This window comes from Octopus sinensis, linkage group LG1 (assembly GCF_006345805.1).
Source record: "Octopus sinensis linkage group LG1, ASM634580v1, whole genome shotgun sequence".
NCBI lineage: Eukaryota > Metazoa > Mollusca > Cephalopoda > Octopoda > Octopodidae > Octopus > Octopus sinensis.
Genome location: NC_042997.1, coordinates 34,920,799 through 34,945,798, shown reverse-complemented (window position 1 = coordinate 34,945,798; position 25,000 = coordinate 34,920,799). Strand labels below are relative to the sequence as shown.

General features: G+C 30.5%; 1 protein-coding gene across 2 annotated transcripts in view; it reads left to right on the top strand.

The window, feature by feature from the left end:
• The window catches only part of LOC115218923 (neuronal acetylcholine receptor subunit alpha-10), a 1,131,344-nt gene that overhangs the window by 888,448 nt on the left and 217,896 nt on the right, over nucleotides 1-25,000 (top strand). For both annotated transcript variants that reach the window (XM_029788944.2, XM_036499212.1), the window contains one exon: nucleotides 18,457-18,998. In XM_029788944.2, the coding sequence (XP_029644804.1) occupies nucleotides 18,457-18,998 (542 nt within the window). The remainder of the gene's footprint in view (nucleotides 1-18,456; nucleotides 18,999-25,000) is intronic.

The window sequence follows — 25,000 nt, the reverse complement described above, 5'->3', positions numbered from 1 at the left end:
TTAAGAGTAAAATGATTATTATAAATAAAATACAGCATAGTTAACTGGATTCGAAGTTACCCCCACAATGAAAAACCCACCACACTACCCAGAACAGGGAGGACAATTCCATTGACGGGGATGTAGTTGAACGAATTTCGTGACATATGAATGACACAGAAAATACATCATTTAAATAAAGAATTCTGACTGCATTCTGAATAAGAAATGTAAAGTATGTTGATGTTCATAAGGAGTTCTAACTGATAATCATTTAGCTGTTGGCTAAAAAATAGTAAGTCTGAATAAGCCTTTCCGCTTAAAGATATTTACGCTCACAAACATAGACAAAAAAAAACACGTTATAATAATATATATATATATATATATATATAGGAGGGGATATATTCGTAGGTTTTACCATGCGTATTTGTATATGCGATATGGATGCTTGTCTAAGTTTATTTGAATAATTTGAATAACAGGAATATATGAACACACACACACACACACACATACATACATACATATATATATATATATATATATATATATATTATATATATATATATATAATATATATATATATATATATATATATATATATGTATATATATATAATATATATATATATATATATATATATATATATATATTATATAATATATATATATATATGTATATATATATATATATATATATATATATATATATATATATATACAGGAATAGAGAGAAAGAGAGATTGCTTTCAATCTTATCCAAATTTGATTGGATCGTGTTTATCGTTTTCTAAACAAGCTTGATAAATGTGTGGATTGAACTGAGATCCAATTATTATTTTTTACGAAGCTGGTCAGCAAATAATAAATCAGATCCAATCAAACGTTTTCGAAAAGATTGATCAGAAAGCAATAAATGAGATACAATCAATTTCTTTTGACAATATTGATCTGAAAACAATAAATCAAATCTAATCAACATTATTGACAAGATTGATAACAAAAAAATAATAATAATAAATAAATGAGATTCTCATAACTCCTTTTGACAAGAATGTTCAGCAAACAATCACTGCGATCCTATCCAACTAAATATTAATTTGCATTTAGAATGTGCCAATCGTTCAGTGTTTTATGATATATCAAACGTACTAGTTTACCATAAGTAGTATTACAGTTCTAGGTATTTCATTATAAATTTTGTGCTGGACAAAAATAATCCCCTAACGTATAGTTGTCTATGACTTAAATACAATAAAGTAGAATACTATGGGTCTAGCTATATATATATTATAAAATACTTTAGTTTCAGTCAAATTATTCTTCACAATAATAATAATAATTGTGAAATAATTAAAAACATGTTGGCAGTATTGAGGGGGAAATCAAAAAAGAAAACTTTTCACATGATTTTTCAAAAATGCATATTAGAACATTCACCCCAAAGCTAAAGAATGACTGCGTACACAGCATATATAAAATATTATTGAGAATGGTTACTCATAACTAGAGAAAATGACCATAGTAATGTTTAAACATTTGAGATAAAGCAAGTAATGAAATTCATTAGCGTTTGTAACAAAATTTCTGAAAACGAATGAAAACGAAATTTAAATCAAATAACAATTAAATGGGTCTATGTCGCAAGGAATACATTTGGCCCTCACCAAGTACAGTGACAACGAACATACTTCAGTTTTATTAGGCCACATCAGTAACATTATCAATCTAACAATTTCATAAACTTCGAATGGATTCGTGAGAATAATGTTTTATTGTACAGATTATTAACTTATTAAATTTACAAAATTGACATTACAAAATTACCAAAACACAACATCTTTAAAAAGCACACCTTCTTATAATATGATTAAGGCAGTGAGGCATTTTTATTTCTTTTGTAAGTAAGTGAATTTAAAATTGTAACAAGGCAGTCATTAGACGTAATAATATTTTTGACGCATCACTGAAGGAGAGATTAAAACTTAAATTCAATAAAAATTGAATGGAGACACGAAGTGGGAATAGACTTGAAATTGATACTAGGCACTAAAAACGTATTGCAGAAGATAATTTCAATGCAGTCGCCCAAGGCACACAGTAATGTGCTAGACACTGCAGCATAACCCAGACAACGAAATCAACAGCACTAATAATAATACTTTCTAGTAAAGGCACAAGGTCTGATATTATGGTGAAGGCACTAGTCTATTATATCGACTTCAGTGTTTCAATGGTATTTAATTTATCGATTCCAAAAGAATAAAAGGCGAAGTTGACCTCGGCGAAATTTGAACTCAGAACGTAGCGACGGGTGAAAAGTATTTCGTCCAGCGTGCTAACGATTCTGCGAGCTTTCAAATTTTGCCACAAACTTTTGGGGGAGGCGTAGCTCGATTGCATCAATCCCGAAAGAATGAAAGCAAGGTCGATCTCGGCAGACTTTGAACTCAGAATGTGAGGACAAACGAAATACTGCTAAGCATTTTGCCTGGCGTGCTAACTACAGTACTACTACTACCACTACTTCTTCTTCTTCTTCTTCTTCTTCTTCTTCTTCTTCTTCTTCTTCTTCTTCTTCTTCTACTACTACTACTACTACTACTACTACTACTACTACTACTACTACTAATTTTGGGTGAGGAGTAAATCGATTTTATTGACTCCACTGCATAAATAGTACTTACTTCATCGACCCTGTCACTCATCCTTTCGGGGACAATAAATTAAGTACCAGTTAAGCACTGGGATCGATGTAATTGATTTACTCCTCCCTCGAAATAGCTGGTCTTTTGGGGAAAATTTGAAACCAATAGTTGTAGTTTTGGTTTCTTTGTTTTCTGTATCATAGGATAAAGTTGTTTATATATGTTTAATTGTGGATTTTAGTATCTTGCATCAGTTGTAAACTTATAAATCTACAGTGAGATTAACAGGGAAATACACCTCTCAAATCTGGGTGGGCAATGCTGCAATATATAAAATTATCCTACATTGTATCAAAAACGTGGGTTATTGGCATGAAACTGCTCGCTGATTCGCTCCAGCCACACCAAGCGGCGTGAAGTCTCAAAATTTTCTATAATTATTTCAGTGATTCTCTTGTTAGAACTGGCTGTTACCCGTAACCTCGTCTGAAAACTCAGTCGCCTCTGTTGTATGTCTACTGCACAAACTTCACATTAAGATTCCACTTTCTTTTTAACAGACTAGTCAGGTAATCATCTCTCTCTCTCTGCTTGTTTTGCAGCAATCGCCCTGCGACTATACTAGAAAAACAACAAGCACATCAAACTCTCGTTTGGCATGAGAAGATCATAGTCAGACCCGCTTCCTTTAGGCCAACCCAATAAAAGATTATTATTTTTTTAATATACCCACTGTATGAATATATAAGCCATAAGTTTACCACCATTTGCCTGGCAGTTTTTAAACATTTTAAATAGAATTATATAACATATTAAATTAAGTATTATTCATTTAATGAGATATTTATGGATCTAATGTTTCGAATATAAATACTACTTTTCGTAGAACATACAAAATCAGTATATATTTAGTATTCTCAATTCTTAATGGAATCGATTTATAGAAAATAGGAATTTGATTGTATATACAGTTAAAATATTAATCATCAGAAATTGAAGGTTTCAATGAAAACATAAAGTCAGTCTTTTGATATATTTATGATTATGAGAACATTTCATATAATGCAATAAATTCAAACTTTATATTGTCATGTTCATCCAGTTATTCTGATAATAATCTGATTTTGTTGAGCGTTGAAATCATATTTTAACCTAGCACAAATACACTTTATTTTCTCATGAAACTGTTTTGGGTATAGATTCGAAGCAATTTACATTTCAATTGTGACAAAAATGCTTTTTATTGTTACAAGCAGGAAAAATCCTAATATTATTATTTTTTTAATGTGTAATTACACACAGTTCTCTATTTTTGACATAATGGTGAAATCTTTCAAAGGAATGTTTTAATTGTTTTCTTTATTCAATACACAGACACACACATGCCCACAAATATTACGTTCACATGCATACGCAAATACATACATACGTATGTACGTACATGCATTCATACATACATACATACATACATACATACATATATACATACATACATACATACATACATACATATATGTGTGCATCTATGTATGTTTGTATTAGATTTATGACAGCGATTTTGTCTTGTTCGTTTAATTTAGTTTATTCATGTATAAGAAATTTTGATGAATATAGTTTTTGTCCTTATTCTCACAACTCTATTTAATAGAAATATATTTATGTACATAGACATACTTAAATATTTCATTTTGACATTAGGTAATGCTTGCGAAAGGGTGATAGTGATTCTACCAAGTGAAAAGTTTCAAATGAATTGAAATATTTGTAATTGACAATTCTTCGTATTACCAATATTCAATAATTGTATAAACATTAAAACACGACGTTCATAAAAGTGAACTCCTTTAGATTTTTGTTAATTTAGCTATTAATATGTATGTGTGTGTGAGAGAAAGATAGAATGTGTGTCTATGTGTGTGTGTGCTCGTGCGTGTGTGAGAGAGAGAGAATGAGAGAGAAGATTAAGAAATAAGTAACAACATACATCTAGTGATAAAATTTCTGAATGCCAGATGTAGGCTTAGTTATATTATACAAAATTATTTAATATGATTTCAAGTTTCGCCTGTCTCGAGGACGTCAAGTAGTACAGAATTTGAAGTTACCTTATTAAAACCCGAGACATAAGTAACTATAAGAACTAAACATTTATAAATTTATTGTGCTTTATAAGTGATTTATGTCAAGGCTAAACTGTAATACAGAACATATATTTAACATTTTTGCGGATACAGTATGTACTAGACAAATATAAACATCTTGCATTTATATACATTATCAATGTTGATACACGACAGAAATGATAGATACAAGAACCGAAAGCTAGTCCTCTCATTAAGCGGTGTACTATGGACGACCTAAGTAAATAGACTGGATAAATGAATTTCTATTTGTGTTGAAAGGTATATATATATATTAGCTAGTACTGTATAGCAATGAATAAAACGCTGAAGAAATAACTAATTTATTTGTGGAGCCAGCTGCTGCCGAAACTCTGTTACCTTTCTTGCAGTTAATCTATCGTTTTAATTAATCCAACGATCTCCGAGAACCTTTAGAGAGGACACATTGGATTGAAATTAGCTCGGCCAATCTCTCCTTTTCTGTCCACGAACGAACTCCATGCTGTTAACAAGTGTCCAAATAAAATGTATGGAATTACATTCTACTTCATAAATGAAAATTATTTCAAGCTTCATATGCTGTTAATCATATAAAATATACGCGTGTATATTGCATAGACATTGAAGTGACATATATTATAGACTATTACGAATAAGTACTTATTTGATAAAAAAAAAAGATAGGTAACACTCATCAATAAACCTGTCAAAAGTGAGAAGAAATATTTTTACTCCCATAAAAGAAGAAATGGTGTCTAGTATCTAACACTTGCTAGAAAGAATTATCTCTATAGATTCACTATAATGTGTCTAGCTGATTAGGCATGAATAATCTCTATGAAAGATACACAAAATTAACATTTTACATTTAGTCAAATTATTTTATTTTACATATTAATCATATGACATGGTAACTATCAGACATTTCTAAATGCCTAGTATCAAGCAGGGTCTTCTAAATTCCACACCTACTGTGTAAAAATGAAGAAATACAATGAACAACCCTAACCCTAATGTAGTCCTACAAATACTATGTTTGTAACAAAAGCAATGAATGAATGTTTTCGCTTACAGGTATGTTCGATCGGAAATAATCTGTGACTGAACATAACCAGCAACCCAACACAAATGACAAAATGAATATAATTTTGCATCAGGTTTTTGTTCTTTTTTGTTAGAAATATTAAAACCCTTACAGAAACAAAAGCAATATCAACAAATCTTAATAGTTTACAATCTCCAGCCATCTCTAATGCTGATTCTCTGTTTGCGTAATCCAGAATTTCGAAAGGAAATGAACAGCATACAATGATGTTTCTAATTATGGTTATCAAATTTGAAAATGAAAGTGAATAGAAACTTGGAAAATATTTAATGATATTTTGTATAGAAATTGATATAATGATTATTAAGATTCTCTTCAAAGTGTTGGAAATGATATGGCGTTTTAAATAAGAAAAAGCAAAGAGAAATAAAGGGAGAAATTTTGAACGGCAGGAAATAAGCGCCTACTCTAAGCCAAGACAGACATATCTGCTGAAATAAAATAATACCAAGTTCGGATTAACAATTCTAGAAGTATTTTATACTGTTTGTTACACCTTTTATATCTTTGTCCCGCAAACATAATGTATACTGTATATATTCATATATATATATATATATATATATATATATTATATATATATATATATATATATATATATAAATATGTATATATGAATATGTATATATAAATATGTATATATGTGTATATATTTGTATATATAAATAGAGAGAGAGAGTTAGAGAGAGATAGTTAGATAGATAGATACATACATGCATACTGCATATATATGCATATATATATTTATATATACATGCACACACGCACACACATGCACATATATATATGTATATATACCGCATGCTTGTGTCCATATGTACTTCTAAAATTATTCGTGAATATAGCGATATTAAGCAAAATTCTTGTTGTAAGTAGGTCGTTAAAATTCCAGATATAGAATGAGTAGATAATACAAAATAAAATAATTTAAGATTCTATATCGAATGCAGAATCACTTTAATTTATTTCCTATTATTCTTTTACGAAATTATATATTCAAAATGAAGCGAAACCAAAGTATGCAATGAATGAGAGATTTCCTTCCGGCGTTTCAAAAAATAAGTACTGAAAATATATTTCTCTTTGCAATGATTATTTCTATATGCATGCAGTTACACACTTACACACATGCAACTACACACGCATACACACATAAACACACACACGCGCGGACACAAACACACATATGTATGTATACTCACACACACACAGGCACAAATCAAACGTTTATTAGACATGATTTATATCAATCCCTGTCTTAAATTGTCTTTCTCTCTATCCTCTCGTTTTTATGTGTTTATATATAAATATGCGTGTGTGTATCCATACACACACGCATACAAACATTTAACACATAGATGTATATGTGTATGTGTGCGTATATATGTGTGTATGTAGATATGTATACTCCACTTTAATGTTTAAAATTTTGAAATATACTGTTTTTCTTAAATCTTAGTATTACAAAGAATTCTTCCTCTGTTTCTGTTGGTGAAAACGATACTAGTATTACCATATCAAAACGTATGCACTGACTCATGATCTATTAATTTAAAATCACCATGGCAGTATTCAAAATTTGATCCGAAATTCCTTACACCTCAATCACATAACGTCAAGAGATATAAAGACTCTGCCAGATAGCATATAAAATATACATAAGCACTTTGCGCTAAATATTTGTTGTGGAATCTATAAATATTTCTAGAGCATCCTTACAGAAAATTTTTTTTGAATAGTTTTCTCGTTTTACGATCTGAATTTGAATACTGCCCGGCTATAATTTACATCACATGTTTCTGGGTTCATTAAATAAATATTATTCATATACAATGCTTAAATTAATCGACTGTTGCCAAGCTCAGACATGTGTGGTCTTGTGCCAATATCAGAAATCTGTATTATGAATTGAAGCTAAATGTAATAAAATATTAATTATTTTGGTTATATTATCTTTGCTTATAGTTCGTCCAGAAAATATCATAAGCATTCAATATAAACATCTTACGAAGTTCTGACATAAAGAGAAAGCAAAGATTGTGCTAATTACTTAGCAACTAAAAACGGCAAATAATAACACTGAGTGTTTTTATTGTCCCCATAACCCTTACGAAATAAAACGAAGTAGGCGTAACATTAAGTGAAACACTCATATTTATTTCCTGCACTATCTACAATGAGAAAACCATTTATTACATCCGTTTATTATACACATACTTTGGTTTCTTTCACTCATATTTATTGGGTAAGTATATATATACATATACATATACATATATATGCATGTATATTTGTACATGTATGTGTATATGTGTGTATATATATATATATACAAATATATATATATATATATATATATGTATATATGAGTGTCTCTGTGTATGAGTGTGTGTACAAACATTTAGTGTGACTGGTTACCATTTCGACATTAACTTTCTCTATAACAGCTGTTTTAATTTCCATACCTATCTCAGTGTAAATGGTGATTTTAATATACTTTCACAACTATATATCACTCAGTGAATAATGTATCTCTATAAAAGGCCATTTTCTCTAAAAGCTTTATTTTGCAAATTTTGCTTTCCACACAGTCGCCTGTAATTTAATGTTTTTAATTATATCGGTTCTATATAAATCAACAACAGAGCAGCTTACATTAACTTATATAATATATAATTCGCAATGGCTACAAATGCTTTGTCTATTTGGTATAATGAAATTCTACAAAGTTAATTCTAGGGTATAATTTTAGAGTGCTATAGAAAACATTTAGTCAAAACTAATTCTGTTTAGTCTATAATAAAATATAATTGTTTTTAAAGTTGAGACATATACACATCTTAACCCACAAACATGACTATGTTTGATATATAATAGGTATTACACTGGTATTAAAGCATAACATAGAGGAATAATTTATAGCTTCATAAATTCCAAATAATGTTAGAAATACAAATATTTTGAAAGAAAGCAGACACACAAATATTTTTTCTGTATTTTCTTTATATTTATGAAGTATATTAGTTTATCCAGTGTTATTGCGGTTGTGTTTCATAATGAAAATACAAATAGTTTATATTCGAATGTAATTTATTCAATGTTGTACTTCAAAACCATCAGAGTTATGCACAAAATCCATATAACTTTTTCATATATTTTCTCACCCCGTATGCACTCACGCTGCTGTGTGGTAAATTGTATGGAACTGTTGAAGACATAAGTCGAAACACTGGTTCCTAGAAATATATAAAAATAGTATTGCATGTATCTGAACGCTGTAATGCATATCTATTTATATATGTCACCATATATTTATACATATGCGTGTGTGGGTTGTAATTGTACTCATACGTATACGCACATATGTATGTATTTGTATGTGTGTATGTGTGTACGTGTGTATGTATACATGTATATATATATATATATATATATATATATATATATATATATATTATATATATATATATATATGTAATATATAATAGTGTACATTTAAACACAAGAGAAGCTGACTTTAACAGGCAGTTTTACACACCAGAAGAAGCAGTCAAAAATGAGGAAAACCACATTTAAGAGCAATTTTGAAGGGAATGAAAAATAAAATCATTTATCTTGTTATTTTTACGGTCATACCTAGGTTTCGAATTTTATTTAGCAAATAAAATAATTTGCCAGGCGAAATTCTCATCAGAAGATGAGTTCGGCATTTTTTCATTTGCTGCTTTTTGAAACTGCGCTTCGGCGGTGAATTTTTAAAAAAATATCATATATAATGATGACACGCGTTATTTATGTCTAAATTATATGTTAATGTTATGGCGCAGTCACTGATGAGAATTTCGCCCGGCAAATTATTTTATTTGCTCAATAAAATTCGAAACCTAGGTATGATCGTAAAAATAACAAGGTAAAAGTTTATATTTTTCATTCCTTTCGAAATTGCTCTTAAATGTGGTTTTGGTCGTTTTTGACTGCTTCTTCTAGCGTGTAAAGCTGCCTGTTAAAATTAGCTTCTCTTGTGTTTAAATGTACAATATTTTATATTCAGAATATGCTGTCTATTGACTTTTCTATACATGCTAGGCCACTGATAATAAATTTAAATAAAAACTCGCTACCTTATATATTTTACGTATATATATATATATGTGTGTGTGTGTGTATGTGTGTGTATGTATGCGTGTGTGCGTACGCGCGTGTGTGTGTATGCATACACAGAAACACAGATACACAAGCATATAGGTAGATGTCTTTGTGCATATGCATTCATATAAAGAGCGATATTAAAAGAAAAGATAGAAATGTATATATATATATATATATATATATATATATATATATATATATATATATATATATATATTACGTATGCAAGGTAGTATAAAACTGTCTTCAGAGTCTTTTATTCTCACCTAAAACTGGAACACAAATGACAGAGAGGATTTTATACGATCTTCCTCTAGAAAGCAGGAATATTTTAGAAATGAACACAGAGCAAATACGCATACCACACTCCACATATACGCAACATACACACACGCTCAACGACCCACCCACTCACACACACACAAACATACACACACACTAACATATGAGACCATAATATGAAGTATGTAATATGTATTATAAATTAAAATTTGACATAGGAACAGAGGATAAGGCTCATCGATGGTATGTGAACCAGATATACTTTCACTACCGGGATCACAGCTCATCTGATTACTTTTCTTCAAAAATTACTTTTTGTGAGAATAAGTACTATGCATAGTGCTAGCTTAAAGTAGTTGATAGGCCACCACGAAACTACTCGTAGGACACTCGTTCTTCACGGAGGCTCAAAAGATAAATATCGACTATTTGTCGAATAGATTCGATGTCTGTCATGCGCATTAAACAAAATTACATGAACAAATAATTTATTGAAATCTAAATACTTCATGTAAATTCTAATAGATCAAAAGTTTTAAGGTTAGGATGAAAAAAATATCAACAGGGCTGATGGTTCTCAAACCTCAGATTCCGCATTATTTACATCATTTACATTTGACGATATTTGCTATGGGCAACCCCAAGATTCCAAGTTTGATTCTAGGTAGTAACCTGAATAATAATAATAATAATAATAATAATAATAATAATAATAATAATAATAATAATAATAATAACAACAACAATATCGAAAAATGCCTTAAGAATGAGAACTCAGGTTCGAAATTTCCCCAAGACACCTGATGAAGGCTTGAGAGTATATCAGCCGAAACGGTGTGCTAACAACAAACAAGAGATAGACAGATATCCTCCAAATGTAGATGATGTAAATAATGGACATAATTCCTCATCTCTTTAATATAAAACTACTCAGATTCCACGTTTCTCAGAAGGTTAGCCGAATGAGAAGAAACATATAGATAAACTATGAAATACATGATTTCACTATTGCATTCATCATGTAAGATATACAAATTCCTGTAGAGGACATTGTATCTCAAATAATCTCCTCCATTTTACTTATAAATACGTTTAATATAGTTTGTAGTATAATATGATTGCATAACGAAATACAGTCTCCCTACACGTCATTAAGACAATTTCTTATTTTGGAAAAGTGAGCATCTAGAAAAGTATGTTATGCAATATGTAAATATTGGAAAATCTACTTAAAAATGATGTAAGAAATTTTATTTCATGCTTGTGCAAAGGCACATTTTCATGCACGAACTATGATATAGTAATAAATATATCTGAACTACACTTAATATCGCTATGTTCAATCTACATATTTCTTTAGATATACAAAATTATTTAGATATACAGACAATGAAATGAGAATTGCAATTCCACAATCTACCATTCTATCCATTCTATATACAGAAGATGCCATACAAAAAACCAACAAATACACACATATATATGTATATGTATATGTATATATATATATATATATATATATATATATATATATATATATATATATATATATATATATATATATCTGAGACCCCCTTCGGTCACGACACAGACCATGGGATTGCACCTAGAAAGTTACCCTCCTAGACGCAAGTCCGGGCGAGGTTGTTTATGGAAGACCAGCAGTCGCCCATGCATACCAGCCTCCCCACTCCACACCACTGATGTTATCCAAGGGAAAGACAAAGGTCGATACAGCTTGGTACCTGTGACGTCGCAACTCATATCTACAGCTGAGTGAACTGGAGCAACGTGAAATAAAGTGCCTTGCTCAAGAACACAACACGCAGCCCGGTCCGGGATTCGAGCTCACAACCTCACGATCGTAAGGTCGACGCTCTAACCACTGAGCCATGCGCCTTCATATATCTCTCTCTATATAAACGGCAGTTTGTCTGTGCGTGTTTCTGTGTGTCTGTTTGCTTGTACCCTCACCCTGACCACGGCTTTCAACCGATTCTGATGAAACTTGACACACACATAGCCCAATGTCATAATTCAAAACTAACGCAGCGAAAATTTTGAAAAGTTCCCCCAGTTCTGAACAAAATCGATAAATTCGACATGGGGTCGAGAATTAGAAACACAAACCGCAAACTGTCTAGGGGACGCAACTCCACATTTTTTACTCTCAAAAAAATTTACCATAATTTTTTTCCATTTTTTTTGCTATTTTTGGGCTATAACTCTCTAAAAATGCTTTATAGTTATTTCCCTTACAAACCTGAGCAACGCCGGGCGATACTGCTAGTACATATCATAAATGGATTATGAAGTTTACATCATTGCCTGATATATTAAAATACGATGGGCTTATATTTTATTTTCCTATATTTATTCAATATTTGTGTTATGGCCCAATAAGAAATATATTTAGTACCAATCACATTCTTCAGGATTATAGACATACATGCAAACGCAAATACAGACACACACGCACACACACACACACGTGCACGCCACGCGCATATCTATATATATGTATAGATATAGATACATACATTGTTATAAACACATATATATTTACATGTATACATACACACATAGATGTATATACATATACATATATAAATCGGCATATTTATGTAGTATATGCATGTATGTAACTGTTCATTTTTCTCTCTCTCCCTCTCTCTCTCTCCCCCCTCTCTCTCTCTGTATATATATATATATATATTAATAATAATAATAATAATAATAATAATGTGACAACAAACAAAAACATGATAGCTGACGACATTTGAAACTCTGAGTAATATAATGACAACTCACTGTTTGTTCTAAATTATAACATATATATATACACTCACATACACACACGCGCAAACACATACACATATATATATATATATATATACATACCTCACACATATATTGATGCATACGTTTATGTAGGTGGATATGCTTGTCATATATTCCTTACGAAACGGTATATTGTACGTTAATTCATGTATGCAAGTTTTCCCTTTATATATATTACGTATGCAAGGTTTATGTGCGTTGTGTTGCAAGGTATGTTTGATGTGTGTATTTGTATAAGTGTATATAAGTTCCTGTATGTGTGGGACCCATGCAGTTTTTTTATGCTTCCGTATGTATTTCTATTTCATTTACTATTGAAATTACTTCATTCCTTTTGGCCATGTGTGAGCCTGTGTCTTCCCCCCTTACATGTTAGGTGTTCCTTCTATAAATGAATAGTTGTTCTGTTACGTTCTGTTATATTATGTGCAACATGGCTTTTATGAAAGGTAACACACACACACACACACACACACCTACATATATACATATACAGATAAAGATATGTATATCTCTATGTATGTGTGTGCACTTACAATTACGTATGTGCGTACTTTTTTGTTACACAATATCCAAAGAGTATATGTATATAGTTTGTTCTATGATAACAATACAAAACGGAAAAAATGTTATTCATTCGTATTAAAGTATATATTTAAGATATGTAAACGTCAGCAAATATCGCTATTTGTAATCCTACATACATAATACATACTTACACACCCAACACACACACACACACATATATATATATATATATATATATATATATATATTTATTATATATATATATATATGAGAGAGAGAAGAGAGAGACAGAAATTTATTTATATTAATATATAAATTGGTGTGTATGCGTGTGTTTGTTTGTGTGTATATCTGTATGTGTGTGTTCTTATCAATAGGTATCGTTTATGTATGCATTATAACATAATCGTATTTCCAACATGTAGGAAACATATATCAAATATATATATTTGTTATATAAGGTGCATGTATATCTAAATCATATAGTTGTATTTCAAATATATAAATCAACAAATGAAACGTCGATACCTTTATGAGTTTCCTATGTTGATTTTTGTAAAGCGAATAAAGAAGGTTAAAATATAAGCTTCCACGTGGGTGTATCTAGTATTTCGATTTCATTCCTGTTTAGAGACTGTCTTTTCATTTATAATAGTTCCTATACTTTTTCAGATTCACATACTACACAATAACGAGTTTAGTGTTCGTGACAATATTGAAGCTTTATGCTTTTCTGGGAAAAGTTGGGGAAATCTATTAAAGTGTACCGTTCTCCAGACAATATATCATATTTGTAACCTACAGCTGCAAATGTATATAACTTACACTGAATCCGGCAATAAAAATAGCCTATGGATAGTTATTATGTAACGCCGTAAAATACGAGGGTGGTTCATTACTTACTACTGTGCTGAGTTCTAGTCCGGATATTTCTCCATTTGTCGCAATTGTTTTGCTAGAGATTTGTCTTCCCAAAACTGTTTTTCTTCAGTTTTTGTTACAATTTGTTTCGTGTTTTGGTTTTAATCATGGTAGTTTGCTGGCCAAAGATATAAAGCTTGATGGATCTTTCTCACAATTTAACACATATATATTTTTCAGCGAAATATATTAAAGTTATTCCACCCTTTTAAAAGTAAACAATTTAAATGTACAAATGCTTGGATGATATACATAGTCACCAGCAATATAATGGGGTTAATCTAAAGGGTTACATCTCGTATAGTGATATAGATCCAAATGATTATATCTCTTGTATGAAATTGGTATTTTGTTTTCAGGAAATTATGTAAAATGATTTGAATAATGACCACGAGCTCGTGTTATTGGAATAGACGCAGTTTCCATATTTGTTTTCATAGCCGTCAACTAATTAAGGTAGTTTTAAACGGTATGGTGCTTCAGCCATTTAATTTACCCTCTTTTCGTTATAAATATTTCTCAGTACGATAATTGGTTAGGGGACCAATGTTCACTATCCTCCCTGTGGAACCGTTAAAAGTGGAAAGACGGCTTCAGCTATTAAAAGGCTTAAAATATTTTCGCTGTCACCTAGTCCGAATACCTAACGCTTGAATAGAACGTGTCTAATGATTGAAGTTTACATTTTCACTGCACTAAATTTCTTGAGGTCTATTTCATGAGATACAAATTTTCGAAGATTATATAAGTAACTGAGCTGTTATTGAATTTATGAATTTGTAAATCCACAGTTATCACTTATGCTGCACATTGTAAAATATACATTCCGATATGAGAAACATATATTTCAGAGTAAAATCTTTCCCAATCGCATCTGCAGAATAAATGAAAATATATACAGCATAAACTCATTTTTAAACCCCATGTAGAGGTACAACTTGATTTATGGCTCATATAACCTGTTTTTCTCTAGCAATATCGGTATTAGATCTAACAGATAAGCTTCGTGTCCTTTCAAGTGAATGAACATGAAATAAATAAATGGCAGTGACAAAAAATGCATTTGTGACGTTTACACCTTTCTGCAAACTATTACAGAAATCAGGAGACATTTGCATCAGCAGATGAAAACCACGTTTAGATGGTTGAGTGAGGACTTTATGCTATATAATTCTGTGCACCACAAAAAGATTTTTAATGTTTGTTTCTGAAATAGAAGCAATATTTTTAGGGAAAGAAGTAATAGAATTTTCCCAAAAGCCAAACTATTATCATAGAAATGAATATCGTATGCCGAAAAAGTTCAACAAAGTATTGTATGTACTTCACTCAGAAGTTATGCACGGAGTTGTCCAAATAAATAACAATCAAGAAAGTGCTCAGATACTGAAGTGAATTTCTTGATTTCTCATGTTCATTTGTAGATAATCAGCCGAAATAATTTAAAGGTTAGTTTTGTAGTGTACAGCTCCTCTTGTGTCGACATTTACGTTTGAATTTGAGCTAAATTCTGCTTTAAATCAAAAGCAGTCAGGAATGTTATGAGACAAGGGTAAATATTTCTGCTGAATTGGACATAATTTAACATAGGTTTACTGGACTATTGAGTATTTATTGCTATGGAATTGAATACAAAATTGAGTGCAAAATATCAAATTTCTCGCACACACAGTTATTCGTCTGATGTGCAAAAATTCGACCATTCTTGGTTTCTGTATCATTTAGGGTTTGAAAAAATTATCGATTGAAGGATTTATCACAGCAAGATGAAATACTAATTATTTTTAAGCTATAATAGTTTTAAGAAACAAAATAAGATACTTCGTGATTTTTTTATTCTGAGAACAAAAATGTTTTATGTGAATCTTACAGTTTCTTGTCATTTCGTTAAATAGACATCAGATACGAGTATTTTGCAACTTAAACATTTGCGGAGAAGTTCTGCAATAATAATGTTAAATCTACACAAGGATTTTTGAAAATCATTCTACAGATTTGTACATTCTGATTTTTAAGGTCGTCAGTTGATAGTAGTCAAGTGACTTATCCTTTAGGATAGACCTCAACATTAGTACAAGCGTCTTTTCCCCACAAAATATTAAGGCTAAGGGAGTTAAAGTGAAAATAATATTTTAGAACTCTATAAACATGGCCTAATTCACAACTCATAACTGATTAGAAATGCAATTGAGGCGTTTATATTTCACGCTAATGAGGGGAATTGTAAGCAGTTGAATCGATAAAAGGATCCATCGAATTGAGACTTCAAGGCGCACTTCTTCGCATTTCCATCAAATAAATTACAGAGAAATTTTTAACGCCACAAATTCATTGTAAGCTGTAATAGTCTTAAGTAAATAGGTGTTTCATGATAGTGGAGAGGCATACTGTCGCAAGAAATAGCTTGCAGCATTTAGTTAAATCTTTCCACGAACTGAGTTAAAATTTCTGTGACATAAGCTATACGTCTCACCCCTACGAACATCTGCAGACCCCTTATGACATAGACTCAGATTTAAACCTTTCATATTTTACATCTCACACTGTAGTTTTCGACATTTAGCTGCCTTCTAAAAATAATGACAAATATTCCACTTTTAGATCATGACTTACTTCTGTTAATTGACTATGATTGAAATAAACATAGCTTGTAAAAGGAAGATCTAGTCACTCAGATATCTCGACATAACGGCAACATTAATAAGCATATAATTACGAACAAAATATTAACTTTTCCAGCTATGACAGCACATAATATATTAAATCTCTATATTCTTAAATACTTGGTTAATTTTTCATATTTTAACTTTAGCTTCAGTATATTCAGTCATTTTGTCGCCGTAATAATTAATGGGAGACCCATTTGCATTACACCAAATTATATGCCTTTATAATAAAGATAATAATAAAATAGAATGATGCAGTAAAAGATATATTTTACACGAACGTGAAATCCCTTGCTTTTTGCAATTTTCTGGAACATTTCAATTTAAATTTAAATTCGAAGATTAACATCTTTACTTTAACTGGAAGTCTCCATGTGTGTCTATATATGCGTATACTAGCCGTATGTGTATATTCGTGAGTGCATGAAGGTTTATTATATATACATTTACCATGACACACACAAGCACAAAAATTAAATAGTTTCTACGCAAAGATATAAAAATTCAGGTTTTCACACACACACACATACACACACACACACAATACATACACAAACGCATATATGTTGTAAATGTGAAGATGCGTGTGTGTGCTGTATATAAACGCATGTGTGTAATATATATGATATATATATATATATATATATATATATATATATATATATATATATCTGTGTGTTCACGTATGTTTAAACACAAAACGCGTAATAGAATAGCACTCTCATCTATATATATATATGTACACATTTGACTACTGTAGTACTAAAAAAGTACTAAAATAGATTAGTAGTACTAAAAAAGATTATTATTTTTCTGTAAGTAGGTATCCTTAGTGGATGTAGTCAGATTAGATTTGTTCATCATTAATATATATTCTTGTCACCGTTCAATTAAATATAGTTGAGGAATTCTAATTAGAAAGAACTGATGTTAATACGAAAGTCATATTAAGTCATTTCATTTGCATTTAAATCTAATATCATCATACACTTTATATCAAATAGACGATCTGTAAAAGTTATAGAAGCATGTGGACTGATATGTTAAACACTGCGATGAGTTCCAGCTGACTAGGTGTAAGTGTGTGTGTTTCTGTTTGTTTGTATCATGTACGTGTGTATGTATCTAGGCATGCATGTATGCATGCATGCATGACTATCTATGAGGCAACAACAACACGCTTATTACTGCATCAATTCTTTTACTCTTCAGTGCTGACGTGAAGGCGTTCGAATCGTCCATCAGTACGAACGTGATAGTCACCAGCGAGGGAAACGTCACCTGGTTGTCCATGGTCATCTTCAAGAGTTCATGCTCCATCGATGTCAAGTTTTTTCCTTTCGACGAACAGAACTGCTCCATGGAATTTGCGTCATGGACGTACGACGCATACCAAGTTAATATATTAACCAACGGTGAAGACAATGGGGACATGTCAAACTACATCGAAAATTCAGAGTGGTCCCTGATCGGCTTTCAACAAAAGCGGCACGTCGTTCGTTTCTCGTGCTGCGAGGAACCTTACATCATTATTCACTATCATATATTAATAAAAAGACGCCCGCTTTTTTATTTGTTCAACATGGTCATGCCCTGTATCTTAATAACTTTGGTGGCTCTGCTCGGCTTTTATATGCCATCTGATTCAGGAGAAAAAATATCCATGGGGATTACCACACTTCTGTCCATGACTGTATTTTTAATGATAGTGGCCGAAAAGATGCCACCGACATCGGACGTCCTACCTCTCATAGGTGAGTACTCATCTCCTCTAAATCATACATCCGCTGATTCCTTCACATAACTCGAGACCAACGCCACAGAATAGAGAACATTCGGCAAGACATACGTGTGTATACATATTTTTAGATATACATATATATATATACGAAACGTAAGATTTGCAATTGTAATGGTGACTATGAAATAGATCGTGTTTACAAATGTGTCTATATAAGAAGCGCAACAAATATTCTATATATAGATGTTTCACAGCTATATCATTTGCTGAAGACACAAATGAATCCCATGATTACTAAGATAGTTTTCAACTAGTATTTGTGTGAGAAATTGCTACAGCTTTCAAGCTTGGATCTCTCGATTTTATAAATAGATCTCCAGTCACACATATTGTTGATATATAACTATCCTTTATGGATCTGCTACACTTAAATGTTTACGGTATACGTTTTACATTCTGACGCTGTTTTGGTAACAATACTACTAAAGGTACCCTTGTCTGCGATTCTTTATTGTCATATTGACAGGAATCGACAAGAAACCTGAACTACGATGAATCACGATGAGATATAACGGCACTTTGCTTCGATCTTTGTAGCAAATAACAAAAGTCAGGCATTCCCTGATATATATTTATCTGGAAGTGAATGTCTAATTATAGAATTCTATCTGTAAACTTTTACTGCATATGATATCTGGAAACAATATATAAGTTTTCGGTTATGCATGTATTACACCTTGTAAAAATAAATCATATATTATGAGTTCAGATACTCTGCTAAGCTTAATTTATTGTAGCACCAGACCAATTATTTTTAATCTCCTTCCTTCACCTGGTAGTTGGAGATAGATAACAGATAGATATATTCATTAAACAATTGATTAAGACATTTTCTCACTGTAGCCTGTTTCACGTTAAATTAATAAAAATATAGAAAACCATGTGGATATTTCTACAGTTAACAGTTTCAAAGATTTTCATCGTTAAATATTCAACTCTTATAAAAATAATTTAAGCACAATAGTCACCATCACATAACAATGCAAATAAATAAATAAATATATATATATATGAATGTATGTATATGTATTTATTTATATATATATATTTTTAAATATATATGTGAATGTATGTATATATATTATTTATAAATATATATATATATATATGTGAATGTATGTATATGTATTTATGTATATATATATATATATATATATATATATATATATATATATAATTATATATATATACAAGTACACACTCATGTATGGAATGCGAATGTACCATATCTAATTTTGTGGTAAGTACTAATGTAATACTGATCGACTATGTTAGTATGTTATCGAATAGTGGTATAGACTATTATATCCTTCTCTGGTTGACATGAATCTACCATAAGTCAGACAACAATAACATTATATTTCTTTCTAAACTCTGGAAGAAATAGATTGCCAAAATTAAATGAAAATATTTAAGAATCAACTAGTGATTACATTAATCATAAAATAGTCTATTAGGTTTTTTTCTTTAAATATTTTATTCTATCAATCGTTTCAGCAGCAGCGTCTGATACAATATTGTTTTGGCTCACTTTAAATACCGTGGTAAATAGCATTACCTGACACCAATAATCGGCACACATTTCCCGTTATTATTGCACATTTGTGTGTGGGGTGGGTGTTAGTGTGTGTGTTCGAACCAACCATGGTGAAGTTACCTACGGTTTATTTAATTCAGGAATTTGTTATTACTTTTTCTGATTCTTCCGTTAAGCAATGTAAACAAATACGGTCCTTGGAAAACTATAACTATGTTGCTGCATAATGTAAAACATTTAGAGAAAGAAAATAAATGAAATACGATTTTTAGAGAATGTCGTATATTGTGTTAGATTAATCTAGTCACGAACATGTGGAGACCAGAATAATATTATTCCTCTATTCCTAGTTTGAAGTTAGTTTTTTAAACATCCTAGAGTCTAATGCAAGCTCTGGTTATAAACTATGATATATAAGAATTTGCTTTTGAGTAAAACAGTAAATTACTTTTAAATTATTGCTCACCATAAGAGAATTATAAAATCATGTTCTCCACAAATAACGTCATATTATTTATCGTTAATACATGTTCCACTTATGTTCCAAACGGCAACGAAAATCAATAATGTATTCTAAACAGGAACTTAGTATAAAGGCAATAATGAATACACTTTGTATTTTGGATTTCTGAACCAATTCATAATGTTGGCATAGTTAACATAAATGCGCTTAAGCTTTCTAGAACTATAAATATTGCTAATGGCTCCAAAGGTGAAGACAGATCATTTGGTAAAAATCTTCGGAATCGTGGACGATTTAGCCAGTCATCATTCTATAGTCCATAAAATAAGCCCCAATTAAGTTTTACGTTTGGCTTAAACTGCTGTTTAGTGGATTTCGAATACGGTACTTTCGGAAATAACGTTGGGATAAATCTAATGAAATCAGTACTAAGGATATTCAGTCGTGTGTAAAATCTTATTATGAGATGAAGTATAGAGAAAAGGCTGACGCTTTGCAATCTGAACTAAATATTAACACAGTCGATCAGTATTGTATTTCATGGTTGATGGCTCGATTGTGAAGGTAAGTGGAATAATCCCTTGAGAATTGAGGAGATCTCACCCAGTTTGTTAGGGTCATACAGATGAGTTGGGAAATTAATCAGATCTTGAAGGACGTGTGCAAAGGAAGACCCGCTTTTTTCGACATATGCAATGTACAGTATTGTTTCCAGTAGCAATAAACTTCGAAAAATGGAATTATCAAAAAGAATAAATAAAATGTTCAATAATAATAATAACAATAATAATAATGATAATAATAATAATAATAACGATAATGATAATAATAATAATAATAATAATAATAATAATAATAATAATAATAATAATAATGATAATAATAATAATAATGGTTTCAAATTTTGCTGCAAGAGCAGCGGTATTGGGGGAGGGGATAAGTTGATTTTATCGACCCCAGTGTTTCACTGGTATTTATTTTATCCACCCCGAAAGGATGGAAGGTAAACTCGACCTTAATGGAATTTGAACTCAGACATACTGACGGGAGAAATATCGCTAAACATTTCGTCCAGCGTGCTAAGGATTCTGCCAGGTCACCGCCTTAATAATAATAATAATAATAATAATAATATAATAATAATAAAAGTCAATACGTTGCATGCAGAACACTAAAACGAATGAAATTATGTCAGACTTCTCGAATCGTGCAGTGTAAGAATATACACGTAGACTAGGCGCGTACATCAGTTAAGCAGTACAACTGTATTGCACTGAGAAGTGAGAAGCATATCCCAAACAGTGTACCAGGGTGATCTTTCAAAAATCTTGTGAAAGATACAACTCCATACGCACAAGCTCAAGGTGTAGTTTGAAAGATACCCAAACATAGCATGGGTTGAAGCAGGGAAAGGAATATTACGAAGAGGCCAACCTTTCACGCCTACGAAAGATATGACAATAAAGTAGCAGTAAATTATTGGAATCTTTGGGCCAACTAATTCACTTCCTTCTGAATACTAGCTTTTGACCTAAATTAAACATCATTAAAATCATGATGGGTTGAGAGAATTTTTAGAGCTTCGAATTAAATTTGTAGATTTTCTACGAGCTCTTTATTCTTTCAGATCAAATTCGAGCGAATTTAACTTTTGTTTTAATCATTTCTCAATCGAAAAGAAGTTCGAGCCATATAGTGGGGTCGATAAATAATCTAAACTATCCTCTATAGTAATTATATACATTCTATGAGTAATTATATACAGATTCCATCAAACAAATGTGATTGAAAAATTATGCATCTCCCCGCGAATATAAACTCTGATATTTGCTGAAGACATTGCAGTGAACCTATGAGATCGTGTTTCCGAAAATATCTTCGCAACCATTTGTATATATATATATATATGCATACGCACTTGTATGCTTATAAACATATTCTCACATTCGTTTTATCACGCAATAAGGAAAAACATCGTATGCGGGTCCATAAAACATTTTACAAAGTTTGCAGGAGAAAATTTACAGAAAGTGAAGTCTTGACAAATGTGTCTACAGTAATTAGGATCGTAGTCATGTACTTCATGATGATATAAATGTTATATTAGCAGGCTGCGTTAATTTGAGAAGATTAATATCGTTTAATTATACATGTTATAGTTAATTGAACTGATAATTGGTAGATTGCTCAAACGTTTTTTGTCGCTTAAATATCCAAATTTACTGCTGCAAGAAGATTTTGCTATGGGCGAAACTATACAAGCATATGTCGAAAAATTGTAACTTTGCTTTCGTGAAGTTTTATACTTGGGAATAATCATCTTTAAAATGATATAAAGCGAATACAAAAATGTAGAGAGGCATATTTTACATGCAGAAAATATTTGGGGCATATATCTTATTGAAATCTTACATCAATAATTTAAATAAGAAATATGCTCCAAGGATCACACACATAAACACACTCATACATACATATGTATATATGTATATATGTGTGTGTTTGTGCACGTGTGTCTAGTTGTGTGTGTTTTATTATGTAAATATGTAAGAAGAAACCCATGCATTTTTGTATGAGCAAACATGAAATGGTTTGAATATTCCCGATCTATATTTGTATATCTTTTGAGATATTTCGTTCATTTTTTTTTCAAAACAAAATTGCACAGAAATTATGAATTAATAGGATCTTCTTTGTACAACCGAAATCTGATTTTTTACTAAAGATTTCTTGTGTAAACCAACACAAAGAAATGGTTTTAATAAATGCAGCTTTTGTGTTTTGTACAGTGTATTTCAGTCTTTGAAAACATCCAAGTTTAATCAGATATTTTAGGTATTTTATCTGAAAATTTGGATGACTTCAGATTGAAATACAAATGTACACCAAATGCAAGAAGCAACTGGGATTTTATTTTCCCTTTTAACTTTCCTTCATAGTTGGTCCTAGAGGTCACCACATTAAAAATAATTTACAGTCATTGGGTATCATTGTTATCGTAAAACTTCAGTTGACCACGTATCTGTACCAATGTTTCCAAACTCAAATACGTTCTATAATGGTTATTTTCTTATATCTATTACACTTTAAATTAAGATTTTCCGTTCTCCGCAATTTAGGTTCAAACATTGAATGGCTTGGTTTTCTGATATGGATAAAATATAAATTAGCTGTTTTTTTAATGTCAGTATTAGTAGTAGCAGCAATAACAATGATAATAACAATACTGTTAATAAAAGTACGCAAAGTATATTTCTTGAACGTGATGTATACTAATTTTCAACCAATACTAATCATTTCTATTAAGTTGTTATGCCTAAAATAGTGGAGGAAAAGGAACACACGTGTGTTTGTGTATACATACATAGATACACACACACATATATATATTATATATATATATATATATATATATATATATATATATATCTTTATATGTGTAAATATATATATATGTATGTATGTATGTATGTATGTGTAAATCATTGACAGAAAAACTTTTAACTAAAAGCATAATTTTAGTCATGCACACATAGTATGTGTATATCTCACTATGCGTGTATGTAAGAGGATGTATGTTTGCGTATTTGCTATATTGATTTAGCATATGGAAAAGTTTCATATTTTCCTATAAGTTAATGAAATACAGATTTCCAATACTTTTTTAAAAAGTAAAGTTCAATAATTCATTATTGAAATATTTTAGCAAATAAAAAAAATAAACTTGTTATAAAATGTCAATTAATATAATCCAGTAAGAGTTTCAATTTAAACGTTATGAAATTCTTTATTAATTTAAGAAAACTAAAAGTAAAAATGAATTACTCCACAAGTGAAATATGGCACAAAGAAACCAACAGATATAAAATTATACAAATATTTTTGTGCCCATATATATATATATTATATATATATATGTATATATTATATATATATTATATATATATATATATAT